This window comes from Dasypus novemcinctus, chromosome 1, assembly GCF_030445035.2.
Source record: "Dasypus novemcinctus isolate mDasNov1 chromosome 1, mDasNov1.1.hap2, whole genome shotgun sequence".
NCBI classification, from domain to species: Eukaryota; Metazoa; Chordata; class Mammalia; order Cingulata; family Dasypodidae; genus Dasypus; species Dasypus novemcinctus.
Genome location: NC_080673.1, coordinates 97761026 through 97785021, shown reverse-complemented (window position 1 = coordinate 97785021; position 23996 = coordinate 97761026). Strand labels below are relative to the sequence as shown.

The 23996-nt window shown below is 36.4% G+C and overlaps 1 protein-coding gene across 5 annotated transcripts in view; it reads right to left on the bottom strand.

Moving 5' to 3' along the window:
- Positions 1-929: 929 nt before the first annotated feature.
- CENPE (centromere protein E) overlaps positions 930-23996 on the bottom strand; it is a 68495-nt gene continuing 45428 nt past the window's right edge. For 4 of the 5 annotated variants that reach the window (XM_058294680.1, XM_058294688.1, XM_058294695.1 and 1 more), the window contains 10 exons: positions 21201-21419; positions 19560-19757; positions 18720-18923; positions 16726-16932; positions 14693-14878; positions 9760-9872; positions 8385-8482; positions 5889-6072; positions 3746-4032; positions 930-1458 (listed from right to left, as the gene is read on the bottom strand). In XM_058294680.1, coding sequence (XP_058150663.1) covers positions 1364-1458; positions 3746-4032; positions 5889-6072; positions 8385-8482; positions 9760-9872; positions 14693-14878; positions 16726-16932; positions 18720-18923; positions 19560-19757; positions 21201-21419 — 1791 coding nt within the window. In that variant the 3' untranslated portion in view covers positions 930-1363. Of the gene's footprint in view, positions 1459-3745; positions 4033-5888; positions 6073-8384; positions 8483-9759; positions 9873-14692; positions 14879-16725; positions 16933-18719; positions 18924-19559; positions 19758-21200; positions 21420-23996 lie in introns of those variants that run through there. The other variant, XM_058294702.2, reaches the window with a different exon arrangement.

Sequence of the window (23996 nt, the reverse complement as noted above, 5' to 3'; positions counted from 1 at the left end):
GACAGCTGATATTTGAATGGTCTTAAGTTTTGTCATCCTGGTGAATTTATCCACCAACCTTGGATAGCTTTATTCAGTAGACATTGTAATGAGTCAGACCTGCAGTGTTATAGTGTGATATTTAGGGAAGGTTGGAAACGAGAAGCAAGACTCCCACGAGGCAGGTCTGGGGTGAGAGGATTATGGGAAGGGACAATTGCCTCTTAGACCTAGTGAATTCCGATGTTAAGAGAAAACCTAATCTACAGACTTTGGAATGACAAATATTATGCATAATCTCTTCCTTTGAATGAATCTTCTTTATCAAAGAGTAAACAATGTCTTGAAACATTTTATCTTTGTTCTATAACCTTAGACAGCTTGCTGTTCAAAGTTGAATGAAGTAAAAGCAATATACTCTTTAAAATGACAGTTCTTAACCTTTTATAGGATTCAGTGACCACTATGAGTTTGTTTTGATAAATTATTTTCCTAGAACCCTAGAAAAATAAATCCACACACAAAAGTTGACATAAAAGTACAGAAGTCTTACAGAAGCCAATTAAGAGATGCTTTAAACATCTGTAGGGACCTCAGGTTCAGGAAAGTTTGAAAGAAACTCTGATGCTGTGTCCTCATGTCTAAAATGAAGAGGTAGAACAAATGATCTATAACATTCTTTCAGTTAAGAGTAGGAGGAATGGAGAACAAAGTATAAACAAACCAATTTAGAGTGTGAGTATGGGGCAGTGATGGATAACAGAAAAGTGAAAAAGAATATTTGTAGTTATTAGCAAAAGAAAGATTAGGACTAGAAAGTTAAGAGGGTACTGCCCCTGCTATCCCTTAACAAATTAAATCCAGAAAGAGTGTATATTTTCATAGCAAAATCCTGACAGTCAACAAGAACCTGACCTCCCCGCCAGGAAACCAAGGATATCACACGATGATTCAGAACTATCAATTACATATTTATTGAACACTCAAGGTACTAAAAAAGGAGCTTAATAATTTTGTTAGTTGAATGACATTATATTAACTTAGGTATTATGTGGATAGCTTTACATTAATAAAAACGTACACATGAAATGTATACATGGCAAGACTGGAAATTTCCTTCAATAACTTTATTCTTTATAAAATGTATAAATAAATTTAAAAAATTCAACTTCTAAGAAGAAGGTATTGCTATCACCATTCTAAGTAACAGAAATGCATTATTTTCCTGTGCCCTGATCTTCCAATTCTAATTTAAAATGAAAACTTAATGTGAAATTAAGTTGGATTGCAAGTCATTGCCAGAGATAGACACATGAAGGGGCAAACATGGTCATTTTCGAATGAGGATCAGTGGCCCTCCAGAAAAGCAACAGATGGAGAGAGTCTATTGAGTTTTGCACTCGGGTACATCTTTTCCTGAAGAGGTATGCCAAGGACCAGGCTGAGGATCCACGTTCTCATCTCCTGCAGTTTGTACTTCTGAGAAAGGAAATAAAAATCAAATGGCAATCTGGTCTTTCACTTCATTGTGTTTGATCATTGAAACAGTCTACTTCACTTCATCACAATGGGAGAAGTTTATTCCCTCTCATTCATAAAATGGACTACATTATCAGAGGTAATTAAGGAAAAAAATCATAAGTCATGTCATGTTTAATAAATTGTCAGAATGAAAAACTACTTGCATTAGGAAAATCATAGTATATATAAAACCAAGAAATAATAAATAATAATCAAATAATTACTTTCACAAAAGTAAATCTAGCATAATGTGCTGGTAATTATCTTAATTTATTGAGGCAATTTAGATTAATTTTTATAATTAAAAGTGAAAATTGACAAAATTTTCTAGACTAATTTATTTAAGCTGAGACTATCACCATTTATCCTGAATTGGGTGGTTTTTAATTTATTTCACCTAAAATATTATACCAGAGAGATTCATACATTGGAAAAAAGGCTTAGGCATTTTTACTTGGAGTTTGGATTTATTCACATTATGCATGTGCCTCTGGCACTATCAGATAATCAAAAGGTATAAAAGTGAACTTTTTCCAAAGACTCTTTCAGAATTGTTTGTGAATGCACAGCAAAAGTTCCATGTAAATGCCTACCCAATGGAAGGTACTTAAATGTTTGTTAAATACTCTTGAATGAATAGTTCAAACATAATTTTTCTAAATGGTTTTAATCTTTACTAAATCCCTAAAAGCATTTTCAGATTGCCATGTTGATCTACTTTTGATGTGTAATCAAAGAGAATGGACTGATTTCCTTTTAGTTGAAAAGTCGAGCTCTCATAACCCTAGCGAACTTTGCTCCATTTAAATCACTTGGAAGCTGCTTTTCATAGTGTACAGTTTTGTTGCTTGAGAGTTCTACACTTGCATAACAGGTATTTCTAATGTGTAGACACATACTATTACAAAGGGCTCTGGCTGAATAAATAGCTTTATTTAAACAATCCTGAGTGTAAGACTATGCACACCTGGCACATGCCACATAGTGAGAAAGCTTACAAGAATCAAAGTGATGAGAACAGGGTTTTTCCTGCACCTCTGTGGACAGAACCCCTGCAGAGCTGACCGGGGTGACCCTGGATACCTCCTACTCCTTTCCCACTACATCCAATATGGCACCTTGTGCTGCTGATTTTACTCCCAATCTGTCCAATCTGTCCACCTCTCTCTATCTCTTCTGCACTTGTCTGAGTCCAGGATATTATAACGTCTTACTTAGGCAACTGCAATAAACTCTTGCCCGCTTTGTTTGTTGGTTATCTTACAGCTGAAGTGATGTTTTCAAAATTTAAAACTCATCATGTTCCCCTGCCCACTGCTTAAAATCCTTCAAAGTCTTCCTCTAGATACTCTCACACATTGGGCTCCCATCTCCCTCTGTGGCCTTAATGACTCTGCCCACAAAAGCTTATGCTCATTGTGCTCTGGCCACACATTATTTTGCTCCCTCCTCACCAGAGTCCATTCACCTGGAAGGTTTTACCTTCCCTCTTGGTTGAGCTAAGTTTTTTTTTAGGTGGTACCGGAGATTGAATCCATGTGAAGCAGGCACTCAACCACTGAGCTACATCCGCTCCCCAAGCTAACTCATTTTTAACCTTTACATCTCAGTGTACTTCCTCAAGGAAGATTTCCCCAATATTCCTAAGTCATATACCTTTTATATATGACTTGATAGACTTTTATACCACTAGAATTTCACTTTTTTTTGAAGATGTGATTAATGACTGTATCTCTCCCTAGAGTGGAAGTGTCATGAAGGCAGGGACCAAGTCTGGTTTTGCTTATCAATGTATTATGCTGTCAGTGTCTAATATCTGACACATAGCAGGAGCTCAAAATACATGTTGACTGGATAAATATAAGTCAATAATGAAAGTTTATGATCTGGTTTTTGTAAAATGAAAATAATCCTATTGGAAATGTTGGCCCACTGAATTAATAAGAAAGGCTTTTTCAAGCATTTTGTTTATAAGGGTAGTACCTTTATATCCCTGAGAGAGTTGCTTGTCTATCTTAAGGGAGAGCTGAGGGTTCAAGTGACAGAGGCGTCACTTGGGATAAAACATGACTGCACTCCAGTGATGTACTCTGGAGAAAATGACACTCTCATACAAAGACAACAAGTGAAGTCCAGCACCGTCGTCTGCTCAACTAAGTCTTAAGCTTGCCCTTTGGGGTCATATGTTAAAAATAAATTCTAACCCTTATTCCCCAATTTCCAAGTAACCAGTGTATTTACCTACCTGGGCAAAGGCCTAAACCTGAGTTATCAAAATAGCGAACTGGATTAGATACTGGAAAAGACTTTGATCGGTGGTCAAAAAACCAGGATTTTGGTGATTCCTTTGGCGCAGGATCTTGTAAATTCCGTTCCTTGCATTGAGAGAGCATATTTTGTCCTTTTTTAGAAGGTGTTCCAGTTATATTAGGAGACTTTGGAGAGTTCTCACAAGTACCTTCTTTGTGAGCTTCTCTTTTAAGAGTTCTTTCCTTCCATGTTTTGACTTCTTTGGAAAGATGATGATTGTTGCTTTAATGTGGGGGGAGAAAAAGTAAGACTCTTCAATTCCTGAAATATATTCACGTTTACATTTTAATTTCAACCTAATGCTTCCTATATAGACTATTTCCAGAGCTCAGAAAATGAAAAGGGACTATATTAATTGAATAGTTGCAGTAAATCCCCATGATTATGGAGTCCTGAAAAGAAAGCTCAGAGTATAATATCAAGCTTTCAGATCAATCAATGTTATCACCCAGAGCAGTTTATCTATTGATACTTTGCTGTGCTAATTCCATAAATTAATCTTCAGGTTGGATGAGTCTTTGATATACCCTTGCGATTCTTAAAGAAATATTACAATGTGTCTTTCTAGATTAGGTACTTACAGTCTTGCTTCTTACAGGAAATACTATCAACATTCATTCAGTTTTTCTAGAGAAACTTGGGAAGAAATCTTAAGAGGCTTTCTTATTCATTCATTAACCACCCAACTCTGCTGACAGAACCTCATACCATGCCTCAAACTCATCTCTTTATTCCCACAATCATCAAAAATAGCTTCATAAATTCGGCTCTCCAATAACACTCTGGCAGTCAAAGATGCTATCTGCGGAAACGGACTTTGGCCCAGTGGTTAGGGCGTCCGTCTACCATATGGGAGGTCCGCGGTTCAAACCCTGGGCCTCCTTGACCCGTGTGGAGCTGGCCATGCGCAGCGCTGATGCGCGCAAGGAGTGCCGTGCCACGCAAGGGTGTCCCCCGCGTGGGGGAGCCCCACGCACAAGGAGTGCACCCGTAAGGAGAGCCGCCCAGCGTGAAAAGAGAGAGCAGCCTGCCCAGGAATGGCGCCGCCCACACTTCCCGTGCCGCTGACGACAACAGAAGCGGACAAAGAAACAAGACGCAGCAAACAGACACCAAGAACAGACAACCAGGGGAGGGGGGGGGAAGTTAAATAAATAAATCTTTAAAAAAAAAAAAAAAAAAAAAAAGATGCTATCTGATCTCATTTGGCCCCTGCTAAAAATCATCTGGTGGCTGCTTCCCTTTAGATTTAGGATACTATCCAAACTTCCTAGTAATGACCTAGAAGGTCCTGCATAATTTGGATCCAGTTACCTTTAGTCCCTCAGCTTGCTCCATCCTCTGTCTCATTCTCTATGCCCAACCATACTGGACATTTTCCAGTTCCACCAACTAGTTATTCTTCTTGACTCAAAGCTTATGCACAAACTGTTCCCCTGGCCTAGAAGGCTTACTTCTCTCTCCTTTCATCTAGCCTAATTCCCACTCATTTTTCAGATCTACCCTGTATTAATTTCTAGACTCCCCCCTACCCCGTAAATACCTAGATAGGTTAGAGCCCTCTGTTATGTCTCTCATAATGTCTGTTCACTTAATAGCCCTCATTGTAAATATTTGTATAATTATCTATGTAATGTGTTTAATGCCCATTTTTTTCTATTGTGTCACTTGTAGCATGTAGAATGTGTGTAGAATGTGATCTACAGTGGTAGAAGGCAAGTTTGCTTGAATTGTTCATGCAGTAAAAGTAAAGAGGCTGTGGTATTAGATTTAAGGGGTTAAAGGATATAATCTTCTTTGATTAAAGCCTCACTGACTTTAGTATGGACTGTGTTATATTTAACCTGTCCCCTCTAAACCCTTTGTTTACTTCCTGTTTCTTGGCTAAATTAAAAACTGATCAATTTCTGGAAAGCAGACATTTGAATAGTGCTGTGTCTTATTTCATTAAAAAAAAAAAAGACATTTTTATATTAAGAGCTCCAAAAATTACCTTCCCCATTATGTGTGATAATACAACCACATATGCATATATTCAACCATAAGCATATCATTTATTTTATGTAAGCAGTTGTTACCTTAACAGTTCATTTTGTTGCTTTATCAGCTGTTCATTTTTCTGCTTTAACTTAGAAATTTCCTTTTCTAGCCTTATATATTCACTTTTCAAAATGAGAGCTTTTGTGCTTTGTATAATGCCGCTGCCACCCCCACATGTTAAGGGTTTGTTTGAAGGCTGAGAATCATTGCATTCTGATACCACTGTAGGAGGAAAGTACACAAATAGGTGATAATTTTAATTGTCTCCAAAGTTCAAAAAAAGGAAAATATTACTAAGTGTAATAAGCCATTATAAGAACCAAAACATCTCAACTACCATCTCCCTGGAAGTCTTCTTTGACTCCTCTTCCCTTACCTCCATGCCCTTTGATCATCAATTCTAAATCTCTATAATCCATCTTCTTCTCTCCACCCCAGTTTCACAACCATAATCTAGGCCACTAAGATCTTACACCACAACTGCAACAATAGCAACCTTCCCCAGTAGGGCAGTCCCTCGTTTATCCTGTACATCAGTGGGTTCATGTTACACTACAGAATGTGGTGTGTGTGGGGTGCACTCCAGAGTCATTCAGTGCATTACTAGTATTCAACACACCCTTGTTAACTAAACAGACTCCATAATGATATCAAAGAATATATTAAGAAGTATTCTATACTATGTGTGTAAAAGTAACATAAGGAGATGTGTTTATAAATTGTAGATAAAGTTGCATTAAAATGTGAGGTGCTTGTAACAGGAATAATTCACTGGATCAGAAAGAAGCTCCTGAAAATCATGGAAGGGATGGAGTGGGGATAGGAGAAATTCAATGTCTATTTTCTTTTGAATCCATTTGATTTCAGGTATAATAAGTACCTGAAAGTTAGTAACCAACAGTGATTATGCTAACCTTTCTGTAATAAAAGAATACTCCTTCTATTTTTTTTATCCCTTGAAATCTTCCACATAGGAGCTGTGATGATCTTGCCACTAGGGAATTTCAAGCAAAAAAAGATACTAGACAGTATCTTTAACCCCATCTCTGTTTTTTTTTTTTTTAAAAGAAGCAGATAATATACGCACATATCTTACATTTGCTTGGCACTTAGAATTTTCAACGTGCTTTCACATGCATCTGTTGGTTTGAGTGTTAGAAGTGTATAAGCTAGAAGGTGAGGTTCTGCCACATAGGCACTGAGGGAGGGCCATCAGCCTAGAGCTCAGGCCCTAGACTGTCAGTCCAGTGCTTGTATAATACACAAAGCTGCTTCCTTGTACTATTCAGCCTTCCTTCTTTTCAAATGAAATGTGAGAGAGATAAAAAGGGACAAAAGGTACAGTATGAGAAACACATTAGCAGAAATTTGACCATCAGACCTGAGAACCTGATCTAAGAACAATTTCCAAAAGTTTTGTAAGCAAGTATCACTTGATGTCTTCAGTATTAAGAACAATTAAATGTATAATTATTTTTCCTGTGTAGTGATTGTAATTTAGCATTGAGTACAGTTAAAATCTATTAAGAAATGTGTTTGTATTTTAAGTAGGAAGGGTATTTCTACTTTTTTTTTTTTTCTTTCCTCTTAATATTTTATTATATGGCCATTTGAAATGCTTTCATGTCTTTTTTTAAATTTTTTTTTGTTTTTATTTATTTTTTTAATGTTACATTAAAAAAATAAGAGGTCCCTATATACCCCCCAGCCCCCTCCCCCCACTCCTCTCCCCATAACAACAACCTCCTCCATCATCATGAGACATTCATTGCATTTGGTGAATACATCTCTGAGTACCGCTGCACCTCATGGTCAATGGTCCACACCATAGCCCATACTCCCCCACAGTCCACCCAGTGGGCCATGGGAGGACATACAGTGTCTGGTAACTGTCCCTGCAGCACCGCCCAGGACAACTTCAAGTCCCGAAAATGCCCCCACATTACATCTCTTCCTCCCACTCCTTACCCCCACCAGCCACCATGACCACTTTCTCCACACCAATGCCACATTTTCTTCGATTACTAATCACAATAGTTCATGAATAGAATATCAGTAAGTCCACTCTAATCCATACTTTATTCCTCCATCCTGTGGACCTTAGAATGGTTGTGTCCACTCCACATCTATATCAAGAGGGTGCTTAGATTCCACATGGATGTTGGATGCAATACTCCTGCTTTCAGTTGTAGGCACTCTTGGTTCCCTGGGAGTATTTCTACCTTGATAGCTAACTAATTCTTTTATAAGACTGAAGATTTCCTTACCAACAAGTACAGATCTAATAATGCAAACATAAAATTCCATTTTTCAGGAATCTATACTGGATAAGCAGTTGAGATTATAGTATAACAGGGTGATGTTATAGGATAAATATGCTTCCAATGAATTAAAAAAAAATAGTTATTTCCAAATTAATGGTTAACTAAGGTTTACTTTCAACTGTCATACAAATAACAGTACTTTATATAATGTATAAGTGTACTGAAAAGTAAAATGGAAAGAATCTGAAAATATTTGCATTTTCTACTTACTTGAGGTATCCTGGGTCTGTTGATGTCTTCTAAGATTTTCTCTTAATAGCCTTATCACTTCTTTTTGATATTCCACAGTGGCTTTTGTAGATGTGATTCTAACAAGAACAACAATAAAAATATGTAAAAACCCAGTAACTAGGTTTTTAAGGAAGACTAAACAGAACTGCTGCCAAGAATATTCTAAGAATATACATTATGATGGCATAATATCCATAAGTAGCAGCAGATGAGGCCTCAAGGGAAAGGTACACTGATACAATAATGTCATCACATTAGAAGTATTCTGTTTGATCTCAGGGACAGTTCAATTTTCTTATCACTGAGAACCCAGTTTTTTTTTTGTTTTTTTTTTTTAAATTTCTGGGGCTGCAATAGCTATTAGATATTGAACAAAATTATATTTGTAGGCACTAAAAAAGCAAAAAACACAAAACACACAATTGGGCTATTACAAAGAGGTTCTAGCAATATCTTGAAGGTTTAACAATTACCAGAGCATGAAAGAGAAAATTAGCCTCCTTTCTACATTGTCAGGAAAGTAAACCCTGACAGCAGCTCTGGTCTAAAGTGATACAGTCAAAGGTCAAATTCTGATCACTGGTTTAGTCATTAATCAGCAATTGTAACTTAGAAGACTTTCTTTCTTAGAGCCTACAAAAATATCTGCTGACTCTATTTGATAGGTATAATCGCTTTTTTATGATTAGGAACTGAATGGGTATAAGTTTCACTAAAAACAGTACAGTTATCAGTAGAAGGGTAGACAGCACAGTAGATTCACAGTGCTACTTTTTTCTTTACTCCCATTAGCATTAGCTAAAAGTTGGGTTTCTAGTGGGAACATATATTTGAAGATTAAAGAAAATATAATCGATATGTTAGGAAGAATAGAGGAGCCAGAAAGGATTGGAAGAAATCATGTAATACAAATATCATGTAATACAGCTATCTCCTTTCTTTGATTATGACTGTGAGAATATGTATGTATTCTCTTTAGTTTAGGGCCAATGCAAGAACCAATGCAAACCTTAGTCAAACAGCTATCTGAGAGAGTCAAACTCTCTCAGACAGTTAATGTTCATGTTTAAGCATAAAAAGGTCATTTTTCAAGATGTTTATGTATGATTGAACAAGTAGCATCCAAACATAGTTTGTTATTAGTTGATCACAGTTGTGCTTATTTTAAAAAAAACTTCATATATGCACTGAGAATTTAATGAATTTAAAATCTGTAGACTTTGTATTTTTTAAAAGCAATAACAATATTTCCATAAGATTTATTTTAAAAAGCTAACTAATGGAAAGAAATTATATAGTTTAGAAAGGAAATTTAAGCTATTAATGTGATATTCAACTAAGGCATAAGACATACTCCTTTTCAAATTCCTTGGCATTTTTAATCTTCTCTAGGTCTATTTTCACCAGCTTCATTTTGAGATCTTCAATTTCTTCTTTGTAAGGCTCAGCTCCTAAAGCAACTTTGTCCTAATTTTTTAGAGAAAAGAAAAATAACAAAAATAATTCTCAGAGCAGTTTCAATTCCAGCAGAGAGTATATAAATGCCTTTGATCTGGTAGGAACATTTTAAAATAGCAAATAACTCCAAATATATGAAAAGCAGGAAAGGCATCAATTTTAACCTTTAAATGAACAATAGCCAGATATTTTTCCAATCAAAAAGTGATATATCTAAACAAAATGACACAGAAAGGTTGAAAATAATGAAATGGATGGGCAGAGATAAATCAGGAAAATGAAGTAAAAAGATGCTGGAGCAGCAATATAAATATCACACTAAAATAGAATTCAAGGCACAAAAAGCATTACATGGCATTATCAGAGATATTTTCTACTAAAAGGTGTTTACTCTAGTAACATAAATAACACAAGCATTAGCTTTGACCATTTTGTACATGTAATTGTAAAGCAATGGCATATATAACACTTTAAAATTCTTGTCAGAGAGATCAAATTTGGAAATGTTAAGAAATGAATGATAATGAGAATTCTACATTTCACACATATGGTATGTGGCCAATGCTGTATTCAGAAATAATGAGATGTAACCTACAACTTCCTTTAAAAAAAAAAATAGTGAGAGCCTTCAGTATTTTTTATTAACAAACTGCAAAGAATGAAAAACAATTTAGTTCTTAGTTAATACCAACTGATTTTTCTCTCAGATATATTTTTATGGATTTAAGAGATTTCCATGCTCCACAAGAAAAAGAAAGTCCTTTGACATTCTGATTTGAATTACATTAAATTCAGAAATTAATTTGGGAAAAACTGATGGTTGTACAGTACTTAGGTTTCCCACCTAGGAAATAAGTTTCTTATTTTAGTACATATTTTCCTATATTTCTTTTTACTTTCCTTTTTAATTTTTATTTAGTTTTATTTTTCTATTCAAATATGTTGACCTAATTTTTTTTAAAGCATTTTATATTAGATCTTATGGCACAGTAAATGTCTTTTTTTCCCTTATGATACAGGGGGGTCCATAAAGTTCTAGTGCAGTTTATCCTGTTTGTTTTTTTTTTTTTAAGATTTATTTTTATTTATTTCTCTCTCATCCCCACCTCCCCGGCAGTTGTCTGCTCTCTGTGTCCACCCGCTATGCGCTCCTCCCTGTCCACTTCCGGTGTTGTCAGCGGCACGGGAATCCGTGTCTCTCTTTGCTGCGTCATCTTGCTGTGTCAGCCCTCCGTGTGTGCGGTGCCGCTCCTGGGCAGGCTGAACCCTCTTTCACACTGGGCGGCTCTCCCTACGGGGGTGCACTCCCTGCGCGTGGGGCTCCCCTATGCAGGGGACACCCCTGCGTGGCACGGCACTCCTTGCGCGCATCAGCACTGCACATGGGCCAGATCCACACGGGTCAAGGAGGCCCGGGGTCTGAAACGTGGACCTCCCATGTGGTAGGCGGAAGCCCCATCCATTGGGCCAAGCCTGCTTTCCTGCATATTAAATGTTTAACAAATTCCCTGTTGTTTGATATGAAATTTTAATGATTTTTCTGTTCCAATTTCTTCTATTTTTGGTTAATAAACCCTATATTAACCTGGTTAGCTATGTCCAGAATATTCAAGTAGTGGGAAATTGGTTGAAAATTAATATCCTTGCAATTTAAAGAGTTAAATTTACTCTTGCAATTTGCAGATTTATATAATATGTAGAAATAAATTTTAAAAAGTTCAAACAGTATAAAGACTTTATAGGTATCCAATATTTTGCTTTCTTTCCCCATAGATGCTATACAAAGCCATACCCTATTATTTCGTTTGAATGTTTACCTTTATATGCAGGAAAGATATTTCTCTGTTTAGATCACTGTACCAGCCTATAGTGAATGCTGAAGAAATGTGTTGCTCACTCCCTCTTTTTTTTTAAAGTTCTAATTAAAAAAAAAAAAGAAAGATTTATTTATTTATTTCTCTCCCTGTCTCCCCCACCCCGGTTGTCTGTTCTCTGTGTCTATTTGCTGCATCTTCTTTGTCTGCTTCTGTTGTTGTCAGTGGCATGGGAATCTGTATTTCTTTTTGTTGCATCATCTTGTTGTGTCAGCTCTCCGTGTGTGCGGCACCATTCTTGGGCAGGCTGCATTTCATTTCACGCTGGGGGGCTCTCCTTATAGGGCACACTCCTTGCATGTGGGGCTCCCCTACGTGGCGACACCCCTGCGTGGCAGGGCACTCCTCGCGCACGTGGGCCAGTTCCACACGGGTCAAGGAGGCCCGGGGTTTGAACCGCAGACCTCCCATGTGGTAGACGGACGCCCTAACCACTGGGCCAAGTCCGCCGCCCACTCCCTCTTTCTTGAAATACTTTCTGCACTTATATTCTTGGACGCTACTTTCTCTCTTGATTCTCCCCTGAGAGAAGAATTGGCTGCTGTCTTTAGTTTACCCCATACCTCTTACCTAGTATGCTCATCACCTAGGTGACCTCATCTAGTCTCATGACTCCTATACACTCATGAGTCTCCAAATTTATAGCTCCATTCTGGACCTCTCCCAGACTCATATTATCCAACTGCCCAATTGATTTGCAACTTGCGTGTTCAATAGTCATCTCAAATCCAACTTGTCAAAACTCAAGTCCTATTCTGCTCCATCCTTTTCAAAAAAAGTGCTCTTCTGGCAGTCTTCTCCATCTCCATAAATAATGACTCCATCACTCTACTTCTAGTTGCTCAGGCCAAAAACACTGGAGTCATCTGTTTCCTTGTTTTTTTCATACCACACATATCATCTGTCAGCAATTTTTTTTTTTTTTTTGCTAACCTTTTAAAATATATACACACTGTACCCAATGACTTCTTACTACTTTCATGGCTCCCATTCAGGTACAAGCCATCTCATCTCCTACCTCGATTACTGGAAGAGACCCCTAAATGGCCTTTTTACTTTTGCTCTTATCCTCTGTGGTACAATCAGCTTTCTGTTTACCAAGATTCCTTCTTCCCTTCTTCATCAGTAATAGTTATAACTGGACATTATTTCTTAGCCCCTTGCTGCTTGCAGGTAGGTATGGCTGTGGGACTAAGATCTCACTAAGAAATCTGAGATGAAGACGTGTACCACCTCTAGGCCAGAGTGGAGATTTTAGGACTATTTTTAGCTTCTCCTTCCTGCTTCTTTCCTGTAAACCTGGACACGGACAGTTCACAATTTGACTGTAACCATGCAGATGAAAATGAGATGGCAGAGAAACAAGATGGAAGAAATGTGGACGTCTCAATGTTCATGTGGAATAGAGCTGCTCACCAACCTGGCACTCAGACTTTTATGTGAGACTGAAAAATAAACTTCTATCTAGTTTGAGCCCCTGCATTTTTGTTTTTCTTTGTAATTGTAGCTGGCGTGCCCCCTAACAAACACACCCTCCTGGTGACCATTTTCAGAGAGCTGTCTTTGAAAAATTAAGTCAGACAATAACATCCTTTCATCAAAATCCTCCCATGGCTTCCAATCTCACTCAGCATAAAAACAAAAGTCCTTACAGTAGTTTATAAGACCCTTTATGATCTGGCTCACTGCTGTATCTTACCTTATTTCCTTTCTCTATTCTCTTGCTCACTCTGCTCAGAATATACTGGCTTTCTTGTTTCTCAAATACGTCCAGAATATTTCTGTTTTGGGACTTTGCATTTGCTATTTCCTTCTGGAAGTCTCTTCCCCTGCTACATGGGTCACTCCATTATTTCCTTTAAGTTATCTTATTTGGTGTGGTTCTCTTTGATTTCTCTTTATAAAAATCACCTCTCCTTCCCTGCAAATCTCCACCTTCACCTAGGACATGTATACTACCCACTTTGCCTGACTTAATATTTTCCATTACACTTTTCCACATATGACATATATAATTACTTATTTTCTGTCTCTTCGAATCAGAATATAAGCTCCATGAGGGCAGGGACTTAGTTTATTTTCATTGCTATAAACCTGGCATCTCCAACAGTGATCAACACATAGTAGGTGCTGAACAAATATAAGTTGAATGAATAAAGTTTTAATGAGACCATTAAACTACTTCTAATATTAAAACAACTACTCTCAAAAATCTAAAATTTTACAGTTTGTTTCCTTGGTTTCTATCTATTCTAACAATTGTCTAAAAACACAAAGAATAGTATTTTCTCTTTGCCTTCCCATTTCACTGAATTGACTGGAATTTTTAGAGGAATGTTAAATAAAAAAAGAGCAGGAATCCTTGACTGGTTCTTTATTTTAAGTGGAATAAAGAGATACTGGAGCAAGAATAGCAAACTTAAATGCTTACTAGGGCCAGACTCAAGTAGCAGGAATGTGGGAAAAGTGGCTGAAGTTAAAACAAAGGGGCATGGTGGAGATATGAAGAATGAGGGTATGACTTGACTAATTTAAAAACATTCAAAGCACTGTTCTTTACAAAGAAAACAGGTCAGCTTCAGCCTGCAGGTTACCAGGTAGGACCCAGTAAAATGTACTTAACTAATAAGAGTGTTAAAAATTTTCATAAGAAGTATATTTTTTGAAAAAAGAAAAAAATACATATTTCTAAACTATACAGAAAATTTATATGTACTTAATTTATTTCCGTAGGAAGATAAAAACAGGCATTATTTTGCATGAAAATAAACTCTTATACTTCATTTCTAACGTAAGCACTTGCTTTTCTAAAGCTTGAGTGTTGAATTTCAGACAAATACAGTCAATAGGAAGTTGTGGGAAAAGGGAAGATGAGAGGGCCAAATTATCTGCTAAACTCAATGGTAAAATAAAAGGCAAAAAATAACTTAGTTATAAAATGATTTTTCAGGTTACCTCGAGTACTTGGATCATTTCTTTTGTTTTTTCTAAGCATTTATTTGATTCATTAACTTTCACTTCAAGTTTTGCTATCATGCCATTAGTCATCTCAAGTTCTTTCTGCATCTTGATAATCTTCCTCTCCTTATGCTTAGCATTTTCTTCAGCTTCATGTAGTAAAGTTTCCAGCTCTTGAATTTTCTATTAGAAAAAGTACACATACATTCAGTCTGGCAGGAAAACAGAATCACAATATAATTATATTTGAGACAGAGGTAATCACATTTAGGTACTGTTAATTTTTTCATATTGCATTAACAAAGCACAGAAAAGAGAAGTAAAAAATAACTCAATCTACAGCATGCCATTTTTTTCATTTAAAGCTGATGATATCTGGGTTAAAAAATGTAAGAATCTACATGATAAAGTTTGGTTGTTTACATTAGTTACTGTTTAACACAGTGCTAAGCATATTAGGCAGGCACTCATATTTTCAATTAACACTACTTAGTTTTCTATATGTAGCTAAGCATATGTGAATATATAGCTCATAAAAAGAGCCAAACACTCATATACACAACAGAAACATACTAAATACACAGTTCTGCTTATTCTTTTTTGGACTTGACAATATATTTTCCAGATATGTTTATAGAGCCTTCATGTTTTTTTAAAATCATGGATACATAGCAGCTGGCTTCATGGATGTACCATGACTTATTTAACCAGTCCCCTACTAATCGATATTTAGGTTGCCTCCAGTTTTCTTGCAAGTACAAATTAACTTTAAATTAGGATAAATTTAGATGCCTGAATTTGCTCATAAATATATAAGATTATTCACAAGCATACTTTTAATTTTTCCTGTAAAATGTCACTTTCTTTTTGGCCCATCTGGAATTAATTTTTGTTTAATTAGTGAGGTAAGAATCCAATTTTATTTTATTTTCCAGATGGTTACATCCAGTTGTTATAAATCATGCATTGAATAAATCATCTTTTCTACAGTGAGCTGAATGTTACCATTATCACATACTAAATTCTCACACTTACTTGGGTATATTTTTGAACTCTCTATTCTGTTCCACTACTGTACTTGTCTATTCCTGCATCACTACCAAATTACTTTAATTATGTAACATGTATTTATTTTTTTAAATCTGGGGTCACTGAAGACAAAAATTCCCTTCTGTTTATCTTATTACTCTGGTAGCTGAGTTTCATTTTCCTCTCTTTTATTTCTACCAGCTGATTGAGGTCTACCACGATCAGTAACTCAATAAAATATATACTAGTGATCTTCTATTTTCCTCTAAATAATTATTAAACTAGTGGTTGATGTTTTATTATGAACATTTATTTTGGTAAAAATAATAAATTATACTTATAATTTACTCTTGGTCCCCAGTAAGTGTTTTTGGATGCTAACAAAATAAAATAGCATGTTTGCTCATATATACAGACTACTAAATAAGGATAGTTAATAAAGTAATTGGATTATTTAATTAATGTTCTGATTCTTGGACAGTTGTGGTAATAAGTTAATCTGTATAAGAACCTTATTATATTTTTAGTGTCATACAGTGTTTAAAAATGATTCTAATATTAGCCAATGTTAAGGACATTGATGACAGAGAAAAGCTAAATTGCTTTCTCTCCAAGCTAGTATTTATTTTGTGTATACACCCAAAATATAGCCTTTAATAGAAGGTCACATGATTTAGAAGATGTATAAAATTTATGGTTATAATATCTTAAGTGGCAATAGCTTAAACCATATTGTGTGAATCTGTTAAATTAATCTATGAGGAACTTCTGTCTCATAATTCAAATGAAAGATCTTATATAATGTCTAGCTTTAAAAATACTTTAGTTGACTAACAACTCCAATAATTTTATATTTAAATAACAAGCTCATCATACTACAAAAAAAGCATGTCTCCATTGCTTAATAAACACATTCAGTACTATAATTTTGCATGTTATATAAGATGCATCTTTAACTCTGTGATGAAGCTGCAAATTGAAGAACATAAGAAATTACATACCTCTGTGGTTAGTTGTGTAGCTCTTACTGTAACATGAGGATTCTTATCAGGATTAACAAGGGTACTAGAATCCATGGAAGCCTTCAAAGTTTGGTAGTTTTCAGACATTTTTTCATTTTTCTCTTTCACTGATTTCAGGTCATGTTCCCATTTTTTCAATATGGTAGCAGCTCTTTCCTCAAACTCTGTTGATTCATTCATTATGGCCTATAAAATATTAAAATACTGCTTATAGTTCTAAAGTGAATTATATACATATATAAATAAAACACTATGAAAAAAACTAGCATTCTAGGAGAACATATATACTGAAATTCATTATTTAGAAAATTCTAGAATAGCACTTAAAAAAGAATGTAAACATTCTTTGTAGTTTGAATCAGTTCCTAAAATTTCAGAAGATATTAGATAGGAATAAAGGAAGAATAAGGACTTGAGAGGATTCATATTGATCTGCAAGATCAAAATCTATTAGCTCAGCACTAACATACAAAGAAGAATCTGAAGAATTGTGCAAGTTAAACCACTGTATATATGTAATGGCTAAGAAGAAAACATTAAGTGCTGTTTAATAATAGAGCCTCTAGCAAACTTAACAATGATCTAGTTTCCTGTTTCATTCCAAACCTCAATGTTCATGGGGAAAATAACTCATTGATATTTTGTAATTAATCTGAAAATTTTGTATTTCTGTGTAGGGAATAACAATCAGTTAATACTCTCTTTTGCATCTGAAGGATTACTCCATAAATACTCATATCATATTTTCACTTTCTAATTCATCATGGAAGGTACTTTTTGCTTTTACATGAATACCTTATTGGCCACATCTTTAACTTCTCTATGGCTTTATAATCAATCTACCAGGCTTGGATATTAAGTTAGTCATGTTCTTGTTGACACCCTGGATTCTCCTTAGCTCTGGACTACTGACCTCACACCATACTAAATTATCAATTCCTATTCTCAGGGTGCTGAGATCCAGGCTGATCTATCTCAGTAAGTACCCCATATCTTAAACACTCAGACCCTCAATATTATAAGAAAAATGTTAACATACATAGAAATGATCTTATCCAAACATTGGCTTTTGCCTATCTGAGAGTGGACAATTTTTCCTTTTTTAAAAAACAATTTAATATTGTGCTAGCTCTGGTAATCAACAAATGGGATTAACAATCCATGGGAAAACTTTTTCCTAGCATTATCCCATATTTCACTGTGCTTTAAGTATAGTTCCCAGATGACATTAAAATGTCAGGAAAGAGCTACCTAAGAACATTAAATATAAAATTAATCCTGGAAGTTACAATATAACCCTTGTTCCCTTTGCTCCAAATTCATCTATTATAAGCACCTTCTGGTTATTACATGTTTTACCAGGTACATGGGGAAGGGATTACTTTAGAAAGCAGAAATGAATATTCTGATCACTGGAATGTAGAACAAGTTAACAAACTGATCTTAGGCAATGTTGGATTCAGTCCATTAGGGCCAGTTACCTTGGGAACAATGATAAAAATCACATTTTTGAACCTCAGAGATGAAGAATATTAGTGACACAACTAGGGTGAAAAGCTCATGAGTCCCTACTAAAGCAGAAGGCCAGATGCAAGCTTTACCCCACAGCTGTTGCCAATAGCCCTGAATAAGCTCATATCTCACCTTGCCAGAGGCTACTTGAAAACAGGTTAGACTCCTATAAAACAGTGAAAGGGGAAGTGGAAAAGGAGATTGGCAAGAAATTGAGATTTCATATCACTGAAGTTTTGTTACCTTTTTTATAAATTAAATTGATATATGTTTAATTATCATACTGAAGTATGGTAATCTTAGAGGAAGTACATTTTACAAAGTACATTTTTTTTTCATACACCATATAAGAATTAAAGAATACATACTTAAAAATTAAGTTGCCCTCCATCCTTTTAACAATGAGGTAGAAAAATTAAACACAAAAAGACTGAGGTAGCACAATAAAAATTACTACTTACAATTATTTTGTTATTATAGAAACTATTCACTTGACAAATTCTATCATTTTCTTCCTGGATGCCGTTTTTAAGCTTTTCTATATCAAAATGAGTATTCAACCACTCTTGCAAAAACTGGGTCATTTCTTTCCTGTTATTTAGTACTTGTTGAAATTCAGTCTTTATGCTGAGGAAGTCACTTTTCGAAAAATCTTTGAGAATTTCCTGTGTGAAAAGAATGGAATAACCTGAAAAATCAGGGAAATCTGTATCTAAATATCATATAAAGATCATGAAAAGGGGAAAATTCTTATTGAACCCTTACTCTTCTTAATGTTTTGAAGTAAGAAAAATAATTCTAACTTGAAAATTTATTCTAGTTATTTACATAATAAAATTTTGGCAGTATAGGCTATGTCACAGAGGCACTTCTATAAAATTCTACCTCTTAAAACCTGTCAAAATTATAAGCCTGTGACTCATAACAGTCTTAGAAGTGCTTCTGGATGGAGTGTTTCTGGGCATAAAGCAGGCCTTTCATGTGGACTGGGAAATGGCTGGAGAGAGCAAGAAACTCCATGTAGACCTGTTGCAATAAAAGTTTCTGATTCCCATTCCCATTTGTGGGAAGTTTTGGAAAGTACTGTAACCTTATTCTGCCAATGTTAAATCTGTTTTTCTGTATCTATGGAGGCCTGAAAGGAGGCCAGTCTTTTACTCAGCACTCTTTATATCTGGCCAGCAGTCAACTGCAATCTATTTTTCACTTCTGATAAATAAAAATAGCTTTAAGAAACATAGTTACTTTTCTATTTGACAAAAAGGCTTAAAATAGATTTAAATCCACTTTATGCTATATACCTCAATATGTAGATCCAAATTCTGGTTCAATTTCAGATCCCTTGATTCTTTGGATGGTACATCACCATTTTGTTGAAGGTGCTGGGTTTGAATTAGCAGTTCATTTTGCTTTTCCACTTCATCAATAAAACCCATTTCAAATTTATTGACTGATTCATGATGTTCTTCCTTTATCTTTGTGACATGGCTTAACACAAACTTGAAGAGGAAATTCAAACAAATTGGGAAATGAAACTTTTATCACATTTAGAGGAAGTTTTAAACCCTTGGGATGTGAGGTGGGATGCTATCCACTGTTTACCTATGTTCTTATCAGAGAGGAAGAAGGAATGAGTCTTTATCTCCAACTTTATTCTCAGTATCTGGGATATTTGGTTAATCAATAAGATGGGTGTGACATGTCAAGGCTTCCTAGTCATGCATATTTAGGTGTCTGGCTTCAAGGTGACAATAAATTGAATGCTATATGTTCCATCGATTTCATGAATAAGTTCCACACATCTGATTGCCAGTATTTGTGAGAGGATATCAGGCTGAAGGGCAGGTAACTCCTTCCTACTTCCTCAACCTCCACCATTTTTCAGTTTCTTATAATCTGGCCTCTTCTCTCACCACTCAGCTAAAACTGCAATAGCAAAGGTCACAATGAGCTTCACTATCAGCAAATTGAGGTGATAGTTTCAGTTCACATTCTGGTCCCTCTGTAGCTTTTGTCACTTTTGATGACATCTTTGACACATTCTCTCCCACTGACATAGGTGATACCACTTTTACTTGGTTCTCTCCTGTCTTTTCTCCCTCAAACCCATGTGATGTCCCCTTTTCTCCTACTGCCTCTTGAACATTTATCTTGCTTCTCTTCCTTTTTCCTTTATCTCAGTTAATGAGACCACTATTCACAAACCTGGTTAAGTCCTAATCCTGGGGCTCAAACCTAAACTTCTCTCCCTTTCCACCACCACCAATCACACTGACCTACCATTTTAAATTGCTAAAACTTCAATCCATTTCTTCCTCTCAACCCCAAAGACTGCTTCCCTAGTAGTCTAGTTACCCATGCCTCATCTGGACCACTGGACCAGCTTCTTATCTGTTCTGTTTGCCATTAGGTTTATCCTTCTCAAACCCATTTCTTCATACTGTAGTGAAGTACCTAACACAGTAATCTGATCATGTTATTCCCATCACTTAAAACTGTCTAATGATTACCCATAATATACAAAATAAACTGCAATCTTTAAGGCTTTGATTCTGGCTTACACGTTTCATCTTCTAAAACGTTTTTATCTGGTATTACATCCAACCTGTATATACGTCTATCACAGCATTTATTGCCTGCATTTATGTTTGTCCCTCACTAGACTGTGAGATATTTAAGATGTTACTCTAGCTGCTTCTTGAGCACCTTGGCAGAGTGTGCAGACCGATGGGCAGAGCTCAGGGTTTGCTGAAAAATCAGGTACTAGGTGCAATGAGGATCTTGTACATGACACTCATTGATTCATGTAATGCATAATTTGGTAGTAATAGCACTAACAGCAAATGTGTTAACTCCCAAAATAGGTCAATTCACAAATACACTGAAATCTATAATTGAAATTTAGGAGACTATTTGCAAGGATATTACTAAAGAATAGGTACCTTAAGTTTCTTTGTGACTCTAAGGAATTCCATGGAACATCTTTGATTTGCAGTGAGAAGTTTTTGAATTTGTTTGGTTTGTGGATATGGAAGTGAGAGGTTTGCTTTTACTCTATTTGAAAGCTCCTTTTGGGTCTCAATTTCCTTCTCCAAGTCAGAAGACAATCTATTCAGGCACTCATACTCATTATCCATCTCTGAGTATCTCTTGAGAAGCTCCTAAAGAAAATTAGAATTCATACAATTTAACAATTCATTCTAACAATTTAATAAATAATCCCAGCCTCAGAATTGTAACAAAAACTTAGGTTAAACACTTAGGAAATCTTGATACTGAATTCCAAATTCACTTCTAGAAAAGCTGGGCTAAATTATCCTCCCAAATAGGAGTATCCTACCTTGCCACAACCTTGACAGAATGAAATAATTAAGAAGAAATATCAAACAATCCCACAAGATCTGACTTTGGATGAATAGTTACTCACTGTTATTTTAATTTGCAGCCTTCTATTATCTATAATTACTTCACACCTTCCTTTACTAAAAACTCTCTACTCCAGGTGCCTCCACAATATTATACTGCTTTCATTTAAGTAAAGTACTTTTGAGGTTCTTCCTTCACGGGCTTTTGTTTGTTTCCTCTGAATCTTCCCCTCAAATTCATGGTCTTCAGGTCCTGTCTTGAGGTTCACTGCTATTCTAATTCTATAGTCTTTTCTATTCTGAATCCAGCTACTTCTAAACTTTCACACAATATCTTATTTCTATGCAACAACTTCCAAATCTACTACTCCATAGAACCCTATAAACAACTCTCACATTACAATAAACACACAGTTTTAGAAGCATGTCTTATGTTGGCTTCTTCACCTGAATCTTGAGTGACATGGATTGCATCTTATCTATTTCCAAATGCCTAACCTGGTGTTGACCTTTAGGATGACCTCAATAAATGCTGGTTGAATGAATGAAACTGAAATTATTTTTTAAAACTCTAATCAAAGCATTTTAATTTCTCCTTGTATGGAACATTTATTTTATATCCTTTACTTATTTTTCTATTGCTCTCTTCATAGCATTTTTCTTATTGATTTATTTGTACTATTCATGCATGATGGGTATTAGCTCATTGTAATATTTGTGGCATGTATTTTTCCCAGTGTGTACATGTTATGTTCAATTGCTACAACACTGTAATAAGTAACATGTTTTTCTATATCTAACTTTAAACCCATCACTATATTCCATTTTACTATTAATGGAACCTGACAATATATTTGGCTTCCTTTCTGGACTACAGAGGGGTTCAACTATGGCAGGGAGGAGCACTTGTGTGGGGTATTATTGGTGGGGGGCACATGGTTGGGAGGGAGTTCTTCAGGGCATGTATATAGGGTACATAGAAATGTTTGGATATATTCATAGTGGTTTCAGTTGGAAACAACAGCTGAGAGAGTGCTGAGTTCCTGGCCAGAAGAGCTCTATCACATTCCCCAATGGAACAGTAACAAGTGCAATGGCAAAGACCAACAAAGATGGATGGTCCAGTGATAAGCCCTTGATACTGATGGCTCCAATTATGAGCCTGTGTGCCTGAAAGATGAACTAAGACTAGAGTTGCAGGGTGCCTAAGAGTTATCTCCTGAGAACTTCCGTGTTGCTCAAATGTGGCCACTCTCTAAGCCAAACTCAGCATGTAGATACATTGCCTTCCCCCCAGCATGGGACATGACTCCTGGGGATAAGCCTCCCTGGCACCGAGGGATTACTACCAAGCACCAGCTGATGATGTAACTAGAAAAAGACCTTGAATAAAGGGGTCACCTCAGACTGGCAGAATATCTCAGCCTACATGTAATATCAGGTATTAAAAACTGCTTTTTGACTTTGGATAAAGGGAGAAATGGAAAGGACAAGTCAGTTTCTATGGCTATGAGTCTCCAAAAAAGAGTTGGGAGGTCATCAGAGGGGTGATGCTTATGCACACCTCAGCAGGGTTCCAGAGACAGCTAAGGTAGATGGAAACCCAGGTGCTGGTTCTCCTGAGGGCTGCAGAGACCCACAGGTTCTATGATCATGGCAGATGGCTCTGAAGTGCAGGGCCATGTCAGTTGGCCCTACTTTGTAGTTTGTGTTCCTGAGTGTGATGGAGTTGGACTCAGATATGACCTTTCTACACATGCCTCCTCTGTTACTTTTACCGGACCGACCTGTGGTTGGCGTTTGGGATGGTGTATACTCAGGAGACCTGAATCTCTGAACTGTCTATATGAAGGCCAGACCCTGGGCCTCAGCAGACTTGCAGCTCGTATCCTCTGGTTTGTTAGACTTTCCCTGGCCAGCTGTCAGGGAGGCAACGAGGGTCAACCACCACACCAGGGAGCCGAGAGTGCCTACATCTGTAAGCAGAATTACATCCATCATCCATGTGGAATCTAAGCCCCCTCTTGATGTAGAGGGTGACTGGACATAACCATCCCAGGGTCCACAGGATGGAGGAATAGAGTATGGATTACAGTGGATTTACTGGTGTTCTGCTGGGGAACTATTATAATTAGTAAGGGAAAAAATTGTAGTAGTGATGTGGAGAGGGAGGTCGTGATGGCTGTTGATGGTAGGGAGAAGAAGAGATATGGTGTGGGAGCATTTTCAGGATTTGGAGTTCTCCTGGGACAGATGCTGGACATTGTGTGTCCTGTCGTGGCCCACTGGGTGGACTGGGGAAGAGTGTGGACTACCATGTGGACCACTGTCCATGTGGTGCAGTGGTGCTCCAGAATGTATTCGCCAGGTGCA